Raw genomic sequence first — 19,638 nt, 5'->3', positions numbered from 1 at the left:
GATTTATAAACTTCAGTTCAGTTGAAAAAAAAAAAAAAAAATAGCAGGTCTTAATACATGTTCATTATGGTAAATTTTAATTCATCTTTCTACTGAAATTATAATTTTTACTATATCCATTAAAATTGCGAAAATCTTAATTTACCTTCTATTTTCATTCAGAAAATGAGAGGCAAATAAAGGGAGCGTTACTGATTTTTTTAGTTTTCTTAACTGATAATGAAAATATATTGACTTTTTTTTTAGGGTAAATTAAAAATTATCTTTGTGAATTAATCCATTTTCCATCATAAATTTTGGCAAATCTTTGATTGAGTTGGCGGATTGTTGATCTCATTTAACTTAATTCTCGCCAATTACTAAGATGATTTATGATGTTTATCTATTTTTATTAGGAGAATGAGAATTTAACAATTACTTCTCCCATTGCCCGGCGTGTAAGTGTGTACACACAATTTCTACATTGCCAAGGTCATAGTCACTAGTGGCATTTGGCACCACTCCCGTAGCGTCGTCCGGTTAATGCCCACAATTTCAACTTTCTTTATGAGGCAGTTCTATAATCGCATCATGTGGCTAGTCATTCTCTATCAAAATGAATAATATTGCTAGTGGTCGTTTTGCATATTTGTCGATATATTTATATTTTGAAATTAGAAAGAAAAAAAATAAGACAAAATAAATGTTAGGGGTGGTCAAACACAATCCAACTCAATAGACCCAATTCAACCCAATTAAATTTTAACGGGTTGAGTAGATTTTTATGAGTTAATTGGTAATTGGGTTGGGTTGGATTAATTATAATGAACCCGTCAAACCCAACTCATATAAATAATAATAATAATAATAATAATAATAATAATAATAATAATAATAATAATAAAATAAAATTCTTAATTGCAAAACCCTAAAGAGATAAATGGCTAATCTATTTTTTATCCACTTTTTCTTCTTTTTATAAAAGAGATTATTTCATTATTGTATTTATTGCTCTAAACTCTAATTCTAAAAGGTCTTTAGGGTTTGAATTTACTGCTCTAAACTATTTCATTTTATTACAGGACATGATACTAGCTAATTATCTAAAAGGTTTGAATTTGAAATTCAAAAAGAGATGCGGAAAGCCGGGAACAAAGTCTAGAAGCTCGTTGTTTTTAATTTTCATACAGTTCGTTTTTCAATTTTCTTTGTTGAATACTAAACCGTGAATATAATTTTCATGTTATAAAATATTTATATTTGATTTTAATAAGTTTTATTTCCAGCGTCATATACCTTTGTTTATTTAATTTTTAATTTCAATTTGACCTTCAAGTTTTAATTTTAATTTTAATCGGGTTGGGTTGGATTTGATTGAACATATTTATTTAATTGGGTTAGGTTGATTTTATTTTAACTCATTTAATAATAAGTTGGGTTGGGTTCTGACAAACCCTATCCAATTCAACTCATGCCCACCCCCGAATAAACGTGATTAATATTCACATTCATATCTTTTTTTTTTTCGCCCTTTTCTTAAGGTATAGGAGAGCGGGCAAAGTTCCCATTATTTTCTAGCCTTTACTTCCCAAAATTTTGAACTAAAAGAAACTTGCTTATTAATCACCATTCGCATCATCATTAATTGTACATAAGAAGAAAGAAAGAAAAACGGGAGAAGAGGAGAAGCATAATTGCGGACATATAACACATATTTCGTTTAGATCAAACCCTTATTGATAGAGGTGCCTTAATTTTTTTATCTACTTATTGATAGAGGTACCTTAATTTACCTAGTCATCATGATACTTAGCTTAGGCAGAAGAGAAAGAGCATTCTTCTTATGCATGGCAATTCCAGGAAGAACATCAAAGTCCAAGTCATGGCTCTTCATTCCAAGCGGCATTTCCCAATCAAAATTGTAAAGAAGATTAGCAAGTGCAAGATCCACAGTAGCAATTCCCATATGCAACCCAGGGCAAATTCTTCTTCCAGCACCAAATGGTATTAACTCAAAGTGTTGCCCTTTTAAGTCAATAGAACTATCAGCGAATCTCTCCGGATAAAATTCCTCAGGATTCTCCCATACTTCAGGATCTCTTCCTATTGCCCATGCATTTACAAAGACAAGTGTTTTAGCTGGTATTTCATACCCTTCTATTACGCACTTTTGAATTGATTCTCTTGGGATTAGTAATGGACCTGTGGGTTGCAATCTCATCGTCTCCTTCACTATTGCTTTAAGATAATGTAGTTCTTGAACATCATCTTCATTAACAAACCCTTTGTTGCCCCCAATCAGCGATCTGATTTCCAGTTGAGCTTTTTTCATTGCTCTAGGATTCTTCATTAGATAGGTCATGGCCCAAACCACAGTTGCAGCACTCGTGTCTGTTCCAGCAACGAATACGTTCTGCCAAACAAACAACATACATATATACATATTAAATTACTTAAAAAAGCAAATTAAAAAAAAAAGAACAAAAATATATACATATAAGATTAGTTAAAGCAAATAAAACTATATTAAGTTAATCGTGCTCAGATGGGGACATCAGAGAGCACTTGACAGCACTATAAAACATTTTACAAGACTGTAAAATTGGGTATCTGCGCAAAATTTTGAGTCTGTGCCTAAGCACCGGTCTACATATAACTATTTATAAAATTATTCACCATGAGCACTGCTTTGATGTGATCCAAAGTCAAGTCAGCTTTAAATCCACGATCTTTTCTTATTTGAAGTAAAATATCAATTATATCCTCCTGTTGCGGCAATTCTGATTTAGTTCTGTTTGGATCCAAATGCTCGTCGATGAGTTCCCGGTAGAATCCATCGAGTTCTTGGAAGTTATTTTGCAGGCGTTTCATCATTCCTCTGAGGTTATCAATCCAGTCCATGAAAGGAAAATAATCTGTAACAAAAAAGCTTACAAACAAGGCTTGAGTTTCATTAAGCAGGGCATGGAATCTACTTCTTCCACTTGTTGCTTTATCTTCATCGTACCTCTTGCCAAAACCAATTCTACAAATAATGGTGCTGGTAAGAGACATCATTACCTCACTTAAGTTTACGGGATTAGAAGCACCAACTGATTTTGAAATCTTTTCAATCATTCTTGAAACTTCATCTTCTCTAATGGGTCGAAAATTTTGTACCCTATTAGAGTTAAAGAGATGAATGACACAAATTTTTCTTATCTCTCTCCACTATTCATCATAGGGTGAAAACGCTAAATCAAGACCATTGTAAGATAACTTTTGTTGTGCTACCAAGGCTGGCCTGCTGCAAAATTGAAGGTCATGGGTTTGTAATATCTCTTTAGCCATTTTCGCCGAGGAAACTACTAAGGATGGCGAAAACCCAAGACGCAAGGACATGAGGGGGCCATATTTTTTTGACAGTTCCCAAAATAACACGTGAGGCTTTGAGACATCAAGCTGGTGCACGTTACCGATGAAAGGAAGGCCCCGGAGGCCTGGTGGTAATTTAGTATTATTTCTTGAGGTTATGTTCCTTTGCAAAACAAAGAAGAAGACAAAGATTGAGAGACACAGAAGGAAGTTGATGATGATAAGTAAAGCCATTAATATGTTCTATACCCTCACCTTACCCACTGCAAAGACAGAACCTCTCTTCATTTGTAAGGAAACAAAATACCATTTTCCGTAATATTACTGGATCAAGGCTCCGTCTTGTACTCTTGTGGATTCCTTTTCACAACGAAATAGATTTTTTGTCGTCGTCGTAGTCAACAATCAGTGACTAAATCAAGTTTTGAAAAATATTGTAATCTAAAATGTTAAAACATCTATAGAAATGTCGAAAGAAAAACCTCGAATGTTAGTTTTTATTTGTGGTAAATACGTCAGCCAAGCAACTTAAGTTTGTGGTAGTCAAAATGTGTGGTATAAATATATTACAAGTGGTATAAATATATTACAAGAAAAAGTAAATTTTTATGACTGCTGAATACAATTAAAACAAGTGTTAATCAGTCGCTGGTAATCGCTAGTACTCAGGTTGAAATATACGTTTTGTTGATGCGAGATTCTGGTTCTCCTCGTTCTACGACCAGGGTCTCTGCTCGATCAACTTCACCACGACCAGGATCTCTCCTCGTAAAGCTTCTTCTCCAGAGGTTCCTGCGCACACAGACAAGTCAGAGTACGCCGGTTGTTTTCCCGGCGCAAACCCTCCGACGCTCAAGTCAGATATGAAGGTTCGGGGAACGCTTGCCACAGATCTTATGGCTTTTGGGTAGTTTTCTCTTCTTTAGAATTTCTTTATCTCCCTTCTAATCTCAAAATTGTTAACCCTTTTACCTTCGTTGGCTACCTTTTTATAGGCTTCCTCTGAATCCCAGTTTTTCGCAGTCTACGTCCGTTATCCTCCCACCTCTCGAACGTGGATTCCCCATTTCCGTAGTCGTGGGTGGTTGCGTGGCCTTCGTGCCTAGATTCTCGGGCTGGAGAGCATGCCTCGCCAACTGTCGTTGACCGGGTCTCCTCGAATCAACCCTTAGCAAGAATACAGCAGGAATGGCTTTATGCTTCTTACAGGAAATTGGCCTCGCGGATGACGTGCTCGTGGATGAGCAGGATATTCTTGCCCCTGTTCCCCTGCTACCTGGCTCTTACAGGACACACCTGCTCGCAGACTTCTACCACCAAACATCTGCTCATCACGTCTGGTCTCGTCAGAGTATTTCCCTCAAACACCGGTCCCCCAGTTTCTGGTGTTGGGTAATGTAATGGACCAGCAGTAGAAACTTAGCGGTTCTTGGTCGCGTGGGACTGGAAAAGGCTGCCAAGAGTCATATCGCATTTAATTGTGGACGAGGTGATGTGGCAGAAATCTGCCCCTCTATTCGAATTTCAAACCAACGGTTACGAGGCCCTTGGGATTTGGTGCCGTTAAATGCTGGCAACCCAAGAGGCCGTCCCCATTAGGAAACCTAAATCCTTTCAAACAGCAAATTCATCATTCCCTCTGTCTCCGTCCCTGTCTCTCCGGCAAAGAAGTTCCGGCATAAAGGCCTCCATCTCTGTCTTTCACCGACTGAACCATTACTTCAGGTATTTCTTCTATCTCCTTGGTCTCGGATAGTTGTAGATAATTTTTGTTCTCTTTTGTTCGGGTAGTAGTTGGTGGTGGTGTTGTGGTTAGAGTTTAGGGAATGTCGAAAGGTAAAGAGAAGGTCATTGAGGTTGACGACGATGAGTTGGACTTCCTGCCTAGTCTGCTCACTGATCCTGCTTTTGACCCCGGGATCCCCTTAGAGCCCATTAGATCTAGTGTCGGCACTAGCGCTAGGAGGATGTCTCCGCAAACGACCTCCTCGAGCAGAGATAGTGATGAAGAGGGGTCTTCTGGCTCGGAGAACACCCTGAGTGAGGGCCGAGGAGATGATTCTGGCGAGGTGTCCCCATCAGGAGCGTCGCGACCAGAAGGGCGGAGTACAATAGGAGGTAGAGCCCTATCGCGGGATTACGCTATTGATTACATGACATGCATAACCACGTTTGATGAGCTCAATGACCTCCGGCTTAGGTATAGTATTCCTGGTGAAATCCCTCTTAAGGTCCCAGGAAAGAAGGATACTCCTAGCCGGCCTCCTAGGGGATACGTTACCCTGTATCTGGATAGTTTTAAGTATGGGCTGAGGTGTCCCGTGCAACCTTACTTTGCCCGGATACTTAACGGGCTGAATCTATCTCCTGGTCAGCTGAACCCAAATGGTTGGAGAGTACTTTCTGGTCTGTTCATATTGTGGGACAGATGTTGCCAAAGCGAGCCCACAGTTGATGAGGTGAAGCACCTGTACCAGCTAAAGAGCAGCCCCAAAGATGCCGGCTGGTACTACTTTCAATCTAGTACCAAGATCAGGAAACCCATAACCGACCTCCCTACTGGTGGTGGTGGGAATTGGAAGAGGAAATTCTTTTTTGCTGGGGGTCCTTGGGGTCAAGTTGCACAAATAGACGGGAAGGATTATCGCGTCCCACCCCGTTTCACGGTCCCAGGTTGCCTGCTCGCTTTAGATGTCTTGTATCCGTAATTGTTCTCGCTTTGTTGGTTTGTCTCTAACCAAGTGTCTGTTTGTGTTGTAGTTTCTTGGGGTGTTCATTTCTCGCTCAAACCTGGCCAGCTCAAACGGGTCGAGGCTGTGCTAGCCAATTCCTGCTCGAGCCGGGAGCTGATAACTACATACAACTTGCTCGAGTCTCGCTTAATACTCCCTGGTCATAAGATGGAGGACGCCGTGATTGGGGCTCTAAACAGGAAACGTTCTCGACCCCAAACCACGAAGAGGGACCAGAACAAGGATGCCCCTACTGCAAAGCGGGCTAACATCGTGCAGCAGGTCTCTCCCTTGAAGACTTTACCTCCTCCTTCTGCCAAACTCGGCGAGACCAGTGGAGCAGCCACTGATCCTGCTTCCTCTTCGCCTCCTGTCGGGCATAGATCTCGTTTACCTGACAGCCGAGCAGAACACTTGGCCCCCTATCTCAACGAGCTTTCCAAAATCGTGAGCAAGAAGGACCTCGAGGACTTTGATGGCTGCACCTTAGGCGAGCTGGTGAGGGCCATGCAGTATAGCGCTTTCCATCTCAGCTGCATGACCACCTACTATAAGGCCAAGGTTGGCCGTTATGACAGGAAGATGAAGGAGGACATTCAGTCGGCGACGACCAGAGCTGACGTTGCTGAGAAGAAAGCAGGGGACTTAAACCTCGAGAATCTGAAGTTGATTGAGCGAGAATCTCTTGCTCAAGCCAAGGCTATTACTCTCGAGGAAGAGCTGGCCAAGGTCAAGGAGGATCTTCAAAGGCAGAACGCTATGTATGAGGCTCAGCTCGAATCCCTCCGCGATTCCCACCGAGCTCAGGTCGAGAACTTGGAGAAGGAGGCCGACAACCAGTACGACCAGGGACTTCGGCATTCTTATCGTTGCATCATGGCCGTCCTCGGGAAGCAGCATCCTGATCTAAAGATGGACGACCTTGCAGCTGGTGTCGCCCAACATATGGACGAGGAGGCTGCAAAGGAGGATGCCGAAGAGGTGGCACCAATGCTGATAGAAGAAGAAAACTCTCCTCCCCGTGTAATCCCTGCTGATGCTGGTGAGGCGAGTACCCCCCCAGACGCAACTGGAGATACTCCCCCAGCACCTGAGGTGGACCAGCTAACTGAGGATGCTCGGCTTGCGGACCCACCATCTTCTTAAATATGTTTCTTGTATTGTAATGAACAATGTTTGTGAAGATTATCTCCTCTGTTAATTATTAACAAATTAATAAAAATGTTTTTGATTACTTTCTTGTGTTGTAATCATGAGTTATTTTTCGTTTGAGAATCGGCTCGTCTTTGTCTGGTCGAGCAGGTTCTGGCTTGGCACATGGTTTTGCCACATGCCTTTGAAAATTCTTCAATGCTTGGGATTCTGCTCGCCTTCGCGTGGTCGAGCAGACCCTAACATGCTTGGCTCCTGGTCTCGCCATAAAACAGGCTTTGAGACTTGGTGAGCCTTTGCATGCCTTAGGAATTTTTTCAAATGCTTCGGAGTCTGCTCGCCTTCTAGTTGTCGAGCAGATCCTGGCACGCTTGGCTTCTGTCTCGCCATAAAACAGGCTTTGAGACTTGGTGAGCCTTTGCATGCCTTAGGAATTTTTTTCGAATGCTTCGGAGTCTGCTCGCCTTCTCGTGGTCGAGCAGATCCTGGCACGCTTGGCTTCTGTCTCGCCATAAAACAGGCTTTAAGACTTGGTGAGCCTTTGCATGCCTTAGGAATTTTTTCGAATGCTTTGGAGTCTGCTCGCCTTCTCGTGGTCGAGCAGATCCTGGCATGCTTGGCTTCTGGTCTCGCCATAAACAGGTTTTGAGACTTGACGAGCCTTTGCATGCCTTCAATTCTTCAAGGATTGGGATTCTGCTCGCCTTCTCGTGGTTGAGCAGATCCTGGCACGCTTGGCTTCTGTCTTGCCATAAAACAGGCTTTGAGACTTGATGAGCCTTTGCATGCCTTAGGTAATCTCTGCAATGATTGGGATTCTTCTCTCCTTCTCGTGGTCGAGCAGATCCTGGCACGCTTGGCTTCTGGTCTCGCCATAAACAGGCTTTGAGACTTGGTCGAGCATTTGCATGCCTAAGGTAATTTCTTCAAAGCTTGGGATTCTGCTCGCCTTCTCGTGGCCGAGCACATCCTGGCACGCTTGGCTTCTGGTCTCGCCATAAACAGGCTTTGAGACTTTGTCGAGCCTTTGCATGCCTTAGGTAATTTCTTCAAAGCTTGGGACTCTGCTCGTCTTCTCGTGGCCGAGCAGATCCTGGCACACTTGGCTTCTGGTCTCGCCATAAACAGGCTTTGAGACTTGGTCGAGCCTTTGCATGCCTAAGGTAATTTCTTCAAAGCTTGGGATTCGGCTCGCCTTCTCGTGGCCGAGCACATCCTGGCACGCTTGGCTTCTGGTCTCGCCATAAACAGGCTTTGAGACTTTGTCGAGCCTTTGCATGCCTTAGGTAATTTCTTCAAAGCTTGGGATTCTGCTCGTCTTCTCGTGGCCGAGCAGATCCTGGCACACTTGGCTTCTGGTCTCGCCATAAACAGGCTTTGAGACTTTGTCGAGCCTTTGCATGCCTTAGGCAATTTCTTCAAAGCTTGGGATTCGGCTCGCCTTCTCGTGGCCGAGCAGATCCTGGCACGTTTGGCTTCTGGTCTCGCCATAAACAGGCTTTGAGACTTTGTTGAGCCTTTGCATGCCTTAGGCAATTTCTTCAAAGCTTGGGATTCTGCTCGCCTTCTCGTGGCCGAGCAGATCCTGGCACGCTTGGCTTCTGGTCTCACCATAAACAGGCTTTGAGACTTTGTCAAGCCTTTGCATGCCTTAGATAATTTCTTCAAAGCTTGGGATTCTGCTCGCCTTCTCGTGGCCGAGCAGATCCTGGCACGCTTGGCTTCTGGTCTCGCCATAAACAGGCTTTGAGACTTGACGAGCCTTTGCATGCCTTAGGTAATTTCTTCAACGCTTGGGATTCTGCTCGCCTTCTCGTGGCCGAGCACATCCTGGCACGCTTGGCTTCTGGTCTCGCCATAAACAGGCTTTGAGACTTTGTCGAGCCTTTGCATGCCTTAGGTAATTTCTTCAAAGCTTGGGATTCTGCTCGCCTTCTCGTGGCCGAGCAGATCCTGGCACTCTTGGCTTCTGGTCTCGCCATAAACAGGCTTTGAGACTTGACGAGCCTTTGCATGCCTTAGGAAATTTTCACAGTTTCAAGCGAATGAAATTCCTCGACGTTCCATTAATGGCAGGATTCGACTTACATGAAATTGTTTGGATATAAAACATAAAAGATAAACGATAATGAACACGAGCAGAAATAGCTTTTAAATGTGAACAAGTCTTACTGGAAGTATTTTCGGAGGTGTGCTGCGTTCCATGGGCGTTTCACCTCGTGGTCGTCTGTGCGAACCAGCTTGTAAACTCCGGGTCCAATAAGCTGCCATTCCTGGCTTCCGCTCGGGTATCAAGGGATGTTATCTGCATCGATTCCCTTACTGTCGAGGAGTAACAGCTTCGTGCGATTCTCTGGTCTCCTCGTACCACTCCAACTACCCCATTCACCCGGTACTTGAGAGCAAGATAATGGTTGGACAGTACTGCTTTGCTCATCCTCAGAAACGGCCGACCTAGGATTATCTGGTAAGGACCCTCTTCATCAACCACCACAAAATCTAGTATCATAGTCCTTTCTGTCGGGGAGCTTCCGATTGTGATAGGCAGCTCGACCACACCCAGGGGGACCAGCTTTCCTCCTCCAAATCCCTTCAAGGAGGTGTTGGTGTGCTCCAACCTCAGGTCTGCTATTCCCATCTCCTCCAGAGTGGACTTGAACAACACATCAACCGAGCTTCCTGTATCGACTAGTATCCGGTCAAACTTCCTGCTAGCAACAGTGGCCTTGATGACTAAGGCATCCTCGTGTGGGTATAAAATCCCTTTTTCATCCTCGTCTGTCCACATGATTGGCACTTGCCTGACTCTTGCTCGTTTGGCTGCCGGGGTGTTGAAGAATACCTCTTTACTAGTCATGGCGTATCTAGCATAGTTCTTCCTAGATCTGTTGGAATCTTCAACCAATGTCGGGCCCCCAGCAATCACCCTTACTGTAGGCTGCTCGTGCCTCAAATTTCTGCCACTCTGCTCCCCCTCGCATGTCGAGGCCACCATCGGGAAAGTCCCCTCTATAAACTCGTCCAGGTATCGATTTCTCACTAAATCTTCGACCTGGGTCTTGAGATCTCTACATTCTGTTGTAGTATGGCCATGCGCGCCATGGAACTTACAATAGCGTCCCCTATCCCTCCTGCTGGGTAGTTTTGTTATTGAGGCAGGGAGGTATAGCAACCCTCGATCCTTTATGGCCTCGTACACCTCGTCCAGGAACATCTTCAAGGAAGTGTACCGCCCATAGTCCTGGTTCTGGTTGATCAGGTGCACTGCTCTTTCTCTATTTGATCCGTTCTGAGTTGGAGGCGGTGGCAGCACTTCTGGTCTGCCCCCTACTACCGTGGGAGTGTTGATGAAGACCACCATATGCCGAGTCATGGCTTCTCCAAGGCTCCCTAGCTGGGGAACGAGGAGGTTGCGCCCTGCTGCGCCGATACTGTGGTGGCCTCTGATGAGGATGGCCAGTAGTTACCCGATCTCCTGCTCCACTACTTGAGGCCTGAAGGTCTCTCCTCCTGATCGGCCCGTTCCCTGGCAATGCTTTCTTCTCTTTCTTCCCCAACCCATCTAACTGGTCTGTCTTGATCCGTGCTGCCTTTTCCACTTCAATCTCAATGTCCCTCTTAGCCTGCTCGTATGCGGCGGCGTACGTCTGAATAACTGGGCTTCTCAAGTTGTACCACAATCTTCCTATCTTCACCCCTTCTTTCAGTCCCCTTAATGCCTGAGGATGGTTGAAGGCTCCCAAATCAAGGACAGCACGGTGAAACCTCTTGATGAATTCCCGAAGTGTTTCTTGTTCCCCCTGCTTCATGTTTTTCAATTCCATCATGTCATCTTCTGGTGCCATTGCCCCACGAAACTGCTCTGTAAATTCCTGGCACATCTGCTCGAAGGTTTTAATGCTCCCCCGAGGAAGTTTGTATCGTGAATTATTGAACTAAACATTACCATTGTCTGCTTGCCCAAAACACAATGTTCACAAAATTCTAATTTGTAAGAATTTACACCTTTCAATAAGCCTTGCTTCACTAGAGTCTGTAAAGATTTTTCACCAGCATGTCCCCAACGCATATGCCACAACTTGGTTGCTTCTGAATCTGCATCTCTTCCAAAAACTGTTGATGCTGATCTAATAATTGTATTCCATTGAAAATAGTACAAGTTATTTCTTCTTGTGTCTTTCATCACCGTTAGTGTGCCAGCTACTACCTTTAATAATCTATCTCTCAGAGTGATTGTGAGCCCTTTAGATTCTAGGACTCCTAATGAGATGAGATTTTTCTTTAAACTTGGTATGTAGTGAACATCCGTCAAGACTTTGATTGAACCGTCACGATTATTTAATTGAATTGTACCTATTTCCAAGGTTTTACAGGCATTGTCATTGCCCATAAAAACAATTCCACCGTCCAGCTCCTTGAAGTTAGAAAACCAACCCTTGTTAGGACACATATGATAAGCACAACTCGAATACAAAAACCACTCATCTAAGTAACATGTCAACGTCATGCCAACCAGACTAAAGTCTGACTCCTCATCATACTCTGCTACACATGCATAAGAAGAAGCCTTATCCTTTTGTAACTTAGGATAATTCTTTTTCCAATGCCCTTTCTCGCGACAAAAAACACACTCATCTTTGGCAGGTCTCCCTTTAGACTTGCTTCTTTTTCCAAGTTTACAGCCTTGTGAACGACCTTTAGTTGTTAATGCTTCTACAACTGTATCTCTGTGATCTTTTCTATCTTTCTTTCTGATCTTAGAGTTATACAATGCACTGCATACAACATCGAATGTGACACTGCCCTTCCCATGAAGCAAATTAGTGGTGAGATGATCATATTCATCAGGAAGGGAATTAAAAAACAACAGTGTCTTATCTTCATCTTCAAATTTCTCATCCAAATTTAGTAAATCTGCCAATATTTTGTTGAATGAATTTACATGGTCATTCATCGACATGCCAGGTGTATATGTGAATAGATAGAGTTTCTTCTTCATATAAAGCTTATTTTTAAGGCTTTTCTTTATATACTTTTCTTCATATATTTTTCTTCCAATGTCTCCTACAATTTCTTTGCCGATGTCTCCTTTATAACAAAGTATTTATGATCTTTAGCCAAACATAGGCGAATAGTACCACATACCTGTTTATTGATCTTTATCCACTCCTTGTCATCCATTATGTCAGGCTTTTCTTCAAGAGTAACGTCCAACTCTTACTGACATAAGACATCCAACACCTCACATTGCCACATGCCAAAATTATTGGTACCATTGAATTTCTCCACTTCAAACTTTGCATTAGTCACAGTAGTCCTTGCTGATGAAGACGACGACGATGCCTCTGCCATCATTTTTATCTCAAATGATCAGTTTCTTCAACAACTATTTACACTTGAAAAATAGCCTCTATGATATTTATTTCGCATGAATAAATGCACCAGGAAAGTTCCTAGGAGAATGGAGGGGTCACAACGGTCCCACTTAAAACCAGACTCCTTAAGCTTTTATCGCCTTGTTGACAGGACTTTCCTAGACATGAAAAAATACACACTACTTTCAATAGACTGTCTCCCAAGTATAAATGACCATCTCCACCATATCAATGAACAATACCGTATACGTGAACAATACCGTATTTGTGAACAGTTCCGTATACGTGAACAATGTTGTATGCCCCAAGCACGAACCTTCTGCTCTGATACCAATTGTTGCGGAAGTGCGAGGTTGAGCAATTACCAATATTACGATGAATGTAACTTTTGGAGAAATATAAATGTGACAAACAAATACAAAGAAAATATAAACACAATAATTTACGTGGTTCGGCATAATGCCTACGTCCACGGGCAAAGATTGGAAGATAATTTTACTAATAATGAGAATTTACAAAAGTGGAAAAAACTCACAAAACCCACAACCCCAATACACCTAAATGGAACCTCACTAGAACACTCAAGTGGAAGCTCTCTCAAATTCTCTCAAAGAGCTCACTTGCAATTGCTCTCTACTTCTCACAAATTGGGATGCTTTACAAATGCATTCTACTCCTCTATTTATAGGCAAATCTTACAATATAAATGCATGAAAAAAAAACTTTGGCCATTTTCAATTTTAATGGCTTTGGTGTGACTTTTGATGAAGAGATCATGCTAGCACATGCAATTGGATCACGCTAGCTGAACATTGGTGGGCTTGAAATTTGCATGCTAGCTGGCTCATGCAAGCATGCTTGATTTTTCAACAATTCTCTACCTTAACGAAAATTTAGTAAATCTGAGCCGACTATCAACAAACCATCCTCCAGTCTCTGTCTTCTCTGACTATTTTCAAACTTGTAAGATATTGATCAAGTTTAGATAATGCTCAAACTTAATTGTCGTCACCACCTTAGTCAACATATCTGCAAGATTCTCTGCAGTCTTGATTACAAACTGCTGCTTATGTGGTGGAATGTAAGACATTACGATAATATTACTTCGCGCTACCTTAAACTACAATAAGTACTTATTACAGAATTTTGTGAAATGAACCCACTATGCTTAGAAAGAATGAATGAAATATTACAGTAACCAAGATCGAAACTAAAACCAACATTCTGCAGACTAAAAGAACTTTGAGGCGAAAAAAAAAAGTTCAAAGATATCCGACAAGCCAATTATCAATGAAGGAAAGAAAAACAATATGAAATTGCTCATGCATCATTTATAATGACATTTGATACAATTAATTAACTCTATATACAATCACATAATAAAATAGCAAACGATTAAGGCTATACTTTAGATTGAGGTTGGGTAGTTACAGCACTAAAGTGTTTTATAAAAATTAATTTATATAGTTTAGAAATTAAGTTGATTTGATTTTACTTTTATATGATGAAAATCTATTATATCTTTACTAATTTTATTAAAATTATTATTTTAAAATTATATTTACCACATACTATTAACTTTTATTTTATAAATATATTTTTTTCTAAAATTTTAAATTACAACACCTCAATACTCTATGTTATTGAAGCAAATAATTTTATCTTAGTAGACAATAACTAAACTAACCAGTGGAAACAGTAAAATATGAGCTCACCAAAATCATCGAAGAAAAGCACATAAAGAGTACCCAGAAACAAAACTAAAGTGAAAATATAATAAATTAAAGAGAAATTCAAAAGATATAAAGTACAATACTAACCGAAAATTTTAAAATTGCTTTCAAGTTTTGGCTGTTGGCTCAGTTGATCTTCGGAATTAAGTGTGTATACACACACATACACGCACCAAGAAAAAGGACAGCATATGTCAATTACATCTCCTTCTTACACAAGTTATGAAGTGGGCTTTTGAGTTTTCGTTTCTTGCTTTGGGAAAGGCATCTCCCTTGGTGGCAAGCAGACCCCACTTTAATGTGAAATATTTGCCCTCTAACCAACGGTTTAACAACAAAAAAAAAAGGCACTGATACACATACAAAATGCTAAATAAATCTTAACAAAAATACATCCAACTAGTGGATCCCAAGTGCTTCAAGCATGTCACTAGATTAACTTTGAGAGACAGGTCTTACAAATAAAATCAAACTTTCTTGTATCTGGATGTTGATATTTATTCCACACATGAATATGAAACACTTTACACAGGAACTGCCAAACTTATACCAAATATAACTATTACAGAGGACGGGGGGAAAAAGCCGGGGTGAAAATAGGACAAAATTTGAGGTTTAGGAGATTGAGAAACTCACGCAACAAACTGTTACAAGTCCATACATTTTAGCAAAAACATTTTACCATTGGATACGAACATGCTCTTTTTCTTGCATTTACATCATTCTACATCTTCAACTGCAGGATGCACACAAACGCAAATATGAACCGAGCGGGGAGAGCATGCAATCTGTTGTTTTTGTCAAAAGTTATGACTCCCATGACAAGAAATGGTCCCATATTAACCTCAAGTTGTCGTTAAACCCATTGTAGATGGAATCAGTATCAATCTCCCCATCCTGACGATTGAAAGAAAAAGTAATAAGTACATGTGAATGAAAGACAGAAGACATCTAATACAACACTAATTTTGTATGAGCATGGAGACAAAGCCATACGAAATAGTGTGCGATAAGAAACATGAAACAGATTTATATAGCTTAGCCGATAAATTTTATGTTTCAAAAGACTAATCCTGGGATTGAATCAATTAACTAACTCTAAGCACTCTTCCATCTAATGGTGATTGTAAAACAAAAGTGCAAGACACAAATATAAGTCATAAGCTGGAAGCTCAGCTTTGAAATCAAATTTGGTAAAAAGTCATTCGTTACATATGATAGAATAAATAAACTAACACAGAGGAGCAACTGCATAACTACTAAAAGGTAAAAAGAGTTCCTGAAGATTATCTATTACAATATTGCAATCTCATCGTTAAAATATTCTCTGTCAAACATTTTTTTTTTTTAAGTAAAGAAATCTCCAATAAAATACCCATCTAATAGTAAAAATTGGAAATTACAATTACAGCTCAAGACACAAGTTCAGTAAGAAATGCGTGAAGACAAAATATGCATTAACATTATGACATAACAGCAAGAATTTCAAGATCCATGTAATCATACACAAAGATAGTAGGTTATGTGATAAAAGTTAAAGCAAAAAGCAGCAAGTACCTGAATCTCTGAAACTAGTCTTCTCAACTTTAGATTAATCTCAATCGTAGCTTCCCCAGTTCCAGTCTTGAAAATAAATCGATCAACATTTCTTACCTTAAGCTTTAGTGATGGGCTTTTATATGATTTAAATTCATTGTGCCAAACCCCAACAATTGTGTAATCCCCTGAATATGACTTCCCCATGGGCCATCTTAACCCACCCTTGACTTCCGGATCCGGAATGGCTGAATTAATCAGAATTCTAATGCTGTTCATTTCATCATCCTGAAAATTCAAAAATTTCAGTTTGATCATAGAATTCATTTGCTGGGACTACTCATAGGCACACACGCCCCCCCCCCCCAAAAAAAAAAAAAAGAGCTTATATTTAACTTTTGTTTTAAGCCTGCATAACGGTAACTGATTTTGGAAATCTAATAATTTATTTGTTATTCTATTTTTAACATTTGTAAAGTTTCAGTTTTGAAGAAAAGGATCATGCATGCTAATGTTTAACCGTTTTAAGCTTGTCGTGTGTGTGTGTGTGTATATATGTATGTGTGTGTGTATATATGTATGTGTGTGTGTATATATATATATATAAATTTTTTCTCAAGCCCTTGAAAGTAAACTTTCTATGATAAAACAAAAGCTATAAGTTTAATATTTCCTTATTTCCCCTGGTCTTGAATTTTTCTTCATCATTCTGTAATGATGATGATTCCAACAAGCAAATGACCAAATAAAATAAAAAGGGGAAAAAAGAAGGCGTAACTTAAAAGTCCAGCTAAAAGATGCACGGAGGAGCAGATTGACTTACCGAGAGAGCAGATAAGGTACTCTTTGAACATAGTGCCAACCTCAGGTCTAGATTTTTATGAACGCATAACATGTCTGCTACCATGTGACGAACAGAGTTCAGTTCGACCTACCGGAAAAATGTTCATATTCAAGATGAGACTCCACACACGGCAACGATAAATAAACAAAAAATAGATATATTATGACTGTATGGGAAATAATGTGGCGCTTTAAAAGACAAAATAAATAAAACGACTAGTACGAGGTACGTGATAATTCTGGTCTTCCGGACGTCACTACACTAAAATAAAAAAAGATTATAGGGATCTAAATCCCATGATGCTGAAAGAAATTCCTAAATATTGGCATATTCACTTTGGTCTACAATAAGCAGAGGTTTTTTGTATTACATAGTTACATCTGTAATCTTATGCATAGTTTGTTGGATTAGACATTCAATTACAAGTTAACTATTAATTTAATTCAATTTTTAATTGGTTTATAATAAATAGCTACTGGAGCTTTCCTTGTTAAATTAACAAGCCTGTTCCTCAATTAGATGTAGAATTAGTCTTACTTCTTGAGAATTTTCTTCCTTCTTTTCATTTTAATTCTTTTCCTCTTAACTGAGATTATTCCTGGAGAGACTTCTAAAAGGTTCTTTTGAGACACAAAGGTTTCGTCTCTTTCTTGATATCTATCGCTTATATTCGACATCTCCTTCATAATTCACAGTGAAAAGATTATATCATTCAATTCAAAACATCATAAGTCTTGTTTCAATGTTTCCACTAGCAAAAGTCTCCTTAACACAAGAGGCAACTTATAAACTTGGACCCGTTGTCCATAAATAATACTCAGCCAGTAGCAAAAGACTTGCCTTATAGAGATGAAGCTTTTGATCTTCTTTAACAGTACATTTGCACGTAATTTGTCGTGTGCCATCAGACAACTACACAAGAAAAAGAAGGGGGGGAATCAATGGCTAATTAAGTGAGAGATAAAAGAAACTTGGTGATGACTACTAAAGTATTTAGCAGGACTGCAGGAGAACTACCTTGACATGGTATATATCCTTGTTCTCTACAAAACCAACCCCAATTTTTGGCACAACTTCATTTACAATTTTTCCCATGTATGTAGGAGGGACACCAGTGTAAAAGCATCTCCTCAGTGGGCTCAAAGCAGATTCAGCAACCTGACCTTCTTTCGCATTTTCTAAGCTCAGTATGTCACTCCTTCATTAAGACGAATAATATAATAATTATTTCTTTGAGGCGCTTCTAATATGAGAACTAGTAGAAGCTTCAAAGATGTGATAGAAGAATGGAAATATATGATGCAAAGATGTAAGAAATAGGCGAAGCAGTGGTATACTTTGTTGTCCCAATGAAATATCAAACAACAAAACTTGGCCACGGCAACAAATTTATTTGTTTCTTGCACCGGAAATCAAGCAAAACTAAGACAATGGATATATTTGTTTCCACCAGCAACAATTGAAATGTCCTACGCAAAGCCAAAGCCAAATTCCAGATGCCATGAAAGCTTCTATGAGATACAAGTCTGAAAGAAGTGCATGCACTATAAATTGCCATTTTCCTCTTTGGCTTTTAAAAGCAATTTTAACTTTTGTCCCTGGTTTAGAGATCCGATTTACAGTCATCCACAGCTGGTGGTAGGGTTTACAGTCATCCACAGCTGGTGGTAGGGTTAATGGTAAAGCTCATAATTTTAGCTGCCACCACTTATATGACTATAAGATTTCTGTCAGAATTAAGTATGAATATGCATTTTTGCTGCTTTAATTTCAAAGTCCAAAGAAAAGGAATGACCTAATAAAAAATTCAAGCTGTTACAGCAATGGAACCAGATCACATACTCACGGAAAAGATGATGGCCAAATCTAGCAACCATTGTTGGCTTTTCCTCCATTTCGTTCTTGACAATATTACAAGCACTCAATACATCTGGCCATACATTTTCTGCTATCGATTCCCATGGGCTTCTTGATGTATTCCCACACAATTTATCGTTATCTACCAACCCAAAATCCAAATGTCAATATAACTAAAGTTAGCACCAGATATAAATAAAGAAAGAAAGTAGAACATATTTAAGATAAAATTACAAATGCAGATCAGTAACCTCGAGCCAGATTAATGGTCGTCGATTTTTTATGCTCAACAGGGTCGTCTGAAAACTCCACAAAGCGGACAGAAGGACTGCTGCTATCATTATCCAAGCCACAAATGAACCACCTGTGTATGGCAGGATCTGCATACACGATCTTTCCACTTATGTCTGCATTATGCTTGGATGATCCCAAGTTTAATTTTCTGTTGAATTTAGGCACAATCATCTCTGGAACTGGAGATGGCCTCTGGGGGTCCTTCGTATGCCTCATATGTGGAGGAATGTAAGCCATTATGATAATATTAACTTCACTCTACCTTAAAACCACACTAAGAATAATAAGTATTTACAGAATTTTGTGAATTAAAATCACTGTTGCAGTATTGCCCGATAAACAAGCAACAAAAATACTTAGGAAAAGGGAATGAAACATTTCAGTAACCCAAGATCAGGACTAAAACAAACATTCTGTAGATTAAAAGAAATTTGAAAAAAGATAAAAGTAAATGATACCGTACAGGCCAACTATGAAAGAAGAAAAAGTAAATAAATGAAATTACTCAAGAATCATTTATGATAACATTTGTTACAATGAATCAACTGTATATAAACTGAACGTAATAAAATAGCAAAAGATTAAGTTATTCAAGCAAATAATTTTATCTCAGTAGACAGTAGCTAAACTAACCAGTAGAAACAGTAAAATAAGAGCTAAAAAGAAGCCACGGAAATCATCAAAAGAAAATCACATAACGCGTGCCCAAAAACAAAACTGAGTGAAAATATAATAATTGAAGGAAAAATTCATAAGATATAAAGAACAATACTGACCAAAAA

General features: G+C 39.9%; 3 protein-coding genes and 1 pseudogene across 3 annotated transcripts; all 4 read right to left on the bottom strand.

Moving 5' to 3' along the window:
* Positions 1 to 1,730: 1,730 nt before the first annotated feature.
* LOC18046373 lies at positions 1,731 to 3,579 on the bottom strand (annotated as a pseudogene).
* A 5,850-nt stretch (positions 3,580 to 9,429) lies between these two features.
* On the bottom strand, positions 9,430 to 10,431 carry LOC112099982. Its single transcript, XM_024187531.1, has one exon. It carries the CDS (start codon positions 10,429 to 10,431, stop codon positions 9,430 to 9,432), a length of 1,002 nt encoding a protein of 333 aa, XP_024043299.1.
* Positions 10,432 to 14,903: 4,472 nt separating this feature from the next.
* LOC112100362 lies at positions 14,904 to 16,767 on the bottom strand. Its single transcript, XM_024189640.1, has 3 exons — positions 16,685 to 16,767; positions 15,883 to 16,149; positions 14,904 to 15,222 (listed from the first exon to the last, which is right to left on the bottom strand). The coding sequence occupies exons 1-3, from the start codon at positions 16,754 to 16,756 to the stop codon at positions 15,133 to 15,135; spliced, it is 429 nt and encodes a 142-aa protein (XP_024045408.1). The 5' UTR covers positions 16,757 to 16,767; the 3' UTR covers positions 14,904 to 15,132.
* A 471-nt stretch (positions 16,768 to 17,238) lies between these two features.
* Positions 17,239 to 19,097, bottom strand: LOC18046372. Its single transcript, XM_024187530.1, has 5 exons — positions 18,814 to 19,097; positions 18,548 to 18,704; positions 17,723 to 17,903; positions 17,546 to 17,617; positions 17,239 to 17,385 (listed from the first exon to the last, which is right to left on the bottom strand). The coding sequence occupies exons 1-5, from the start codon at positions 19,091 to 19,093 to the stop codon at positions 17,239 to 17,241; spliced, it is 837 nt and encodes a 278-aa protein (XP_024043298.1). The 5' UTR covers positions 19,094 to 19,097.
* Positions 19,098 to 19,638: the final 541 nt, after the last annotated feature.

Source organism: Citrus clementina, unplaced genomic scaffold (assembly GCF_000493195.1).
Source record: "Citrus clementina cultivar Clemenules unplaced genomic scaffold, Citrus_clementina_v1.0 scaffold_3, whole genome shotgun sequence".
Taxonomy (NCBI): Eukaryota; Viridiplantae; Streptophyta; class Magnoliopsida; order Sapindales; family Rutaceae; genus Citrus; species Citrus x clementina.
The sequence above is the reverse complement of the archived record's forward strand: the minus strand, read 5'-3'. Positions and strand labels throughout refer to the sequence as shown.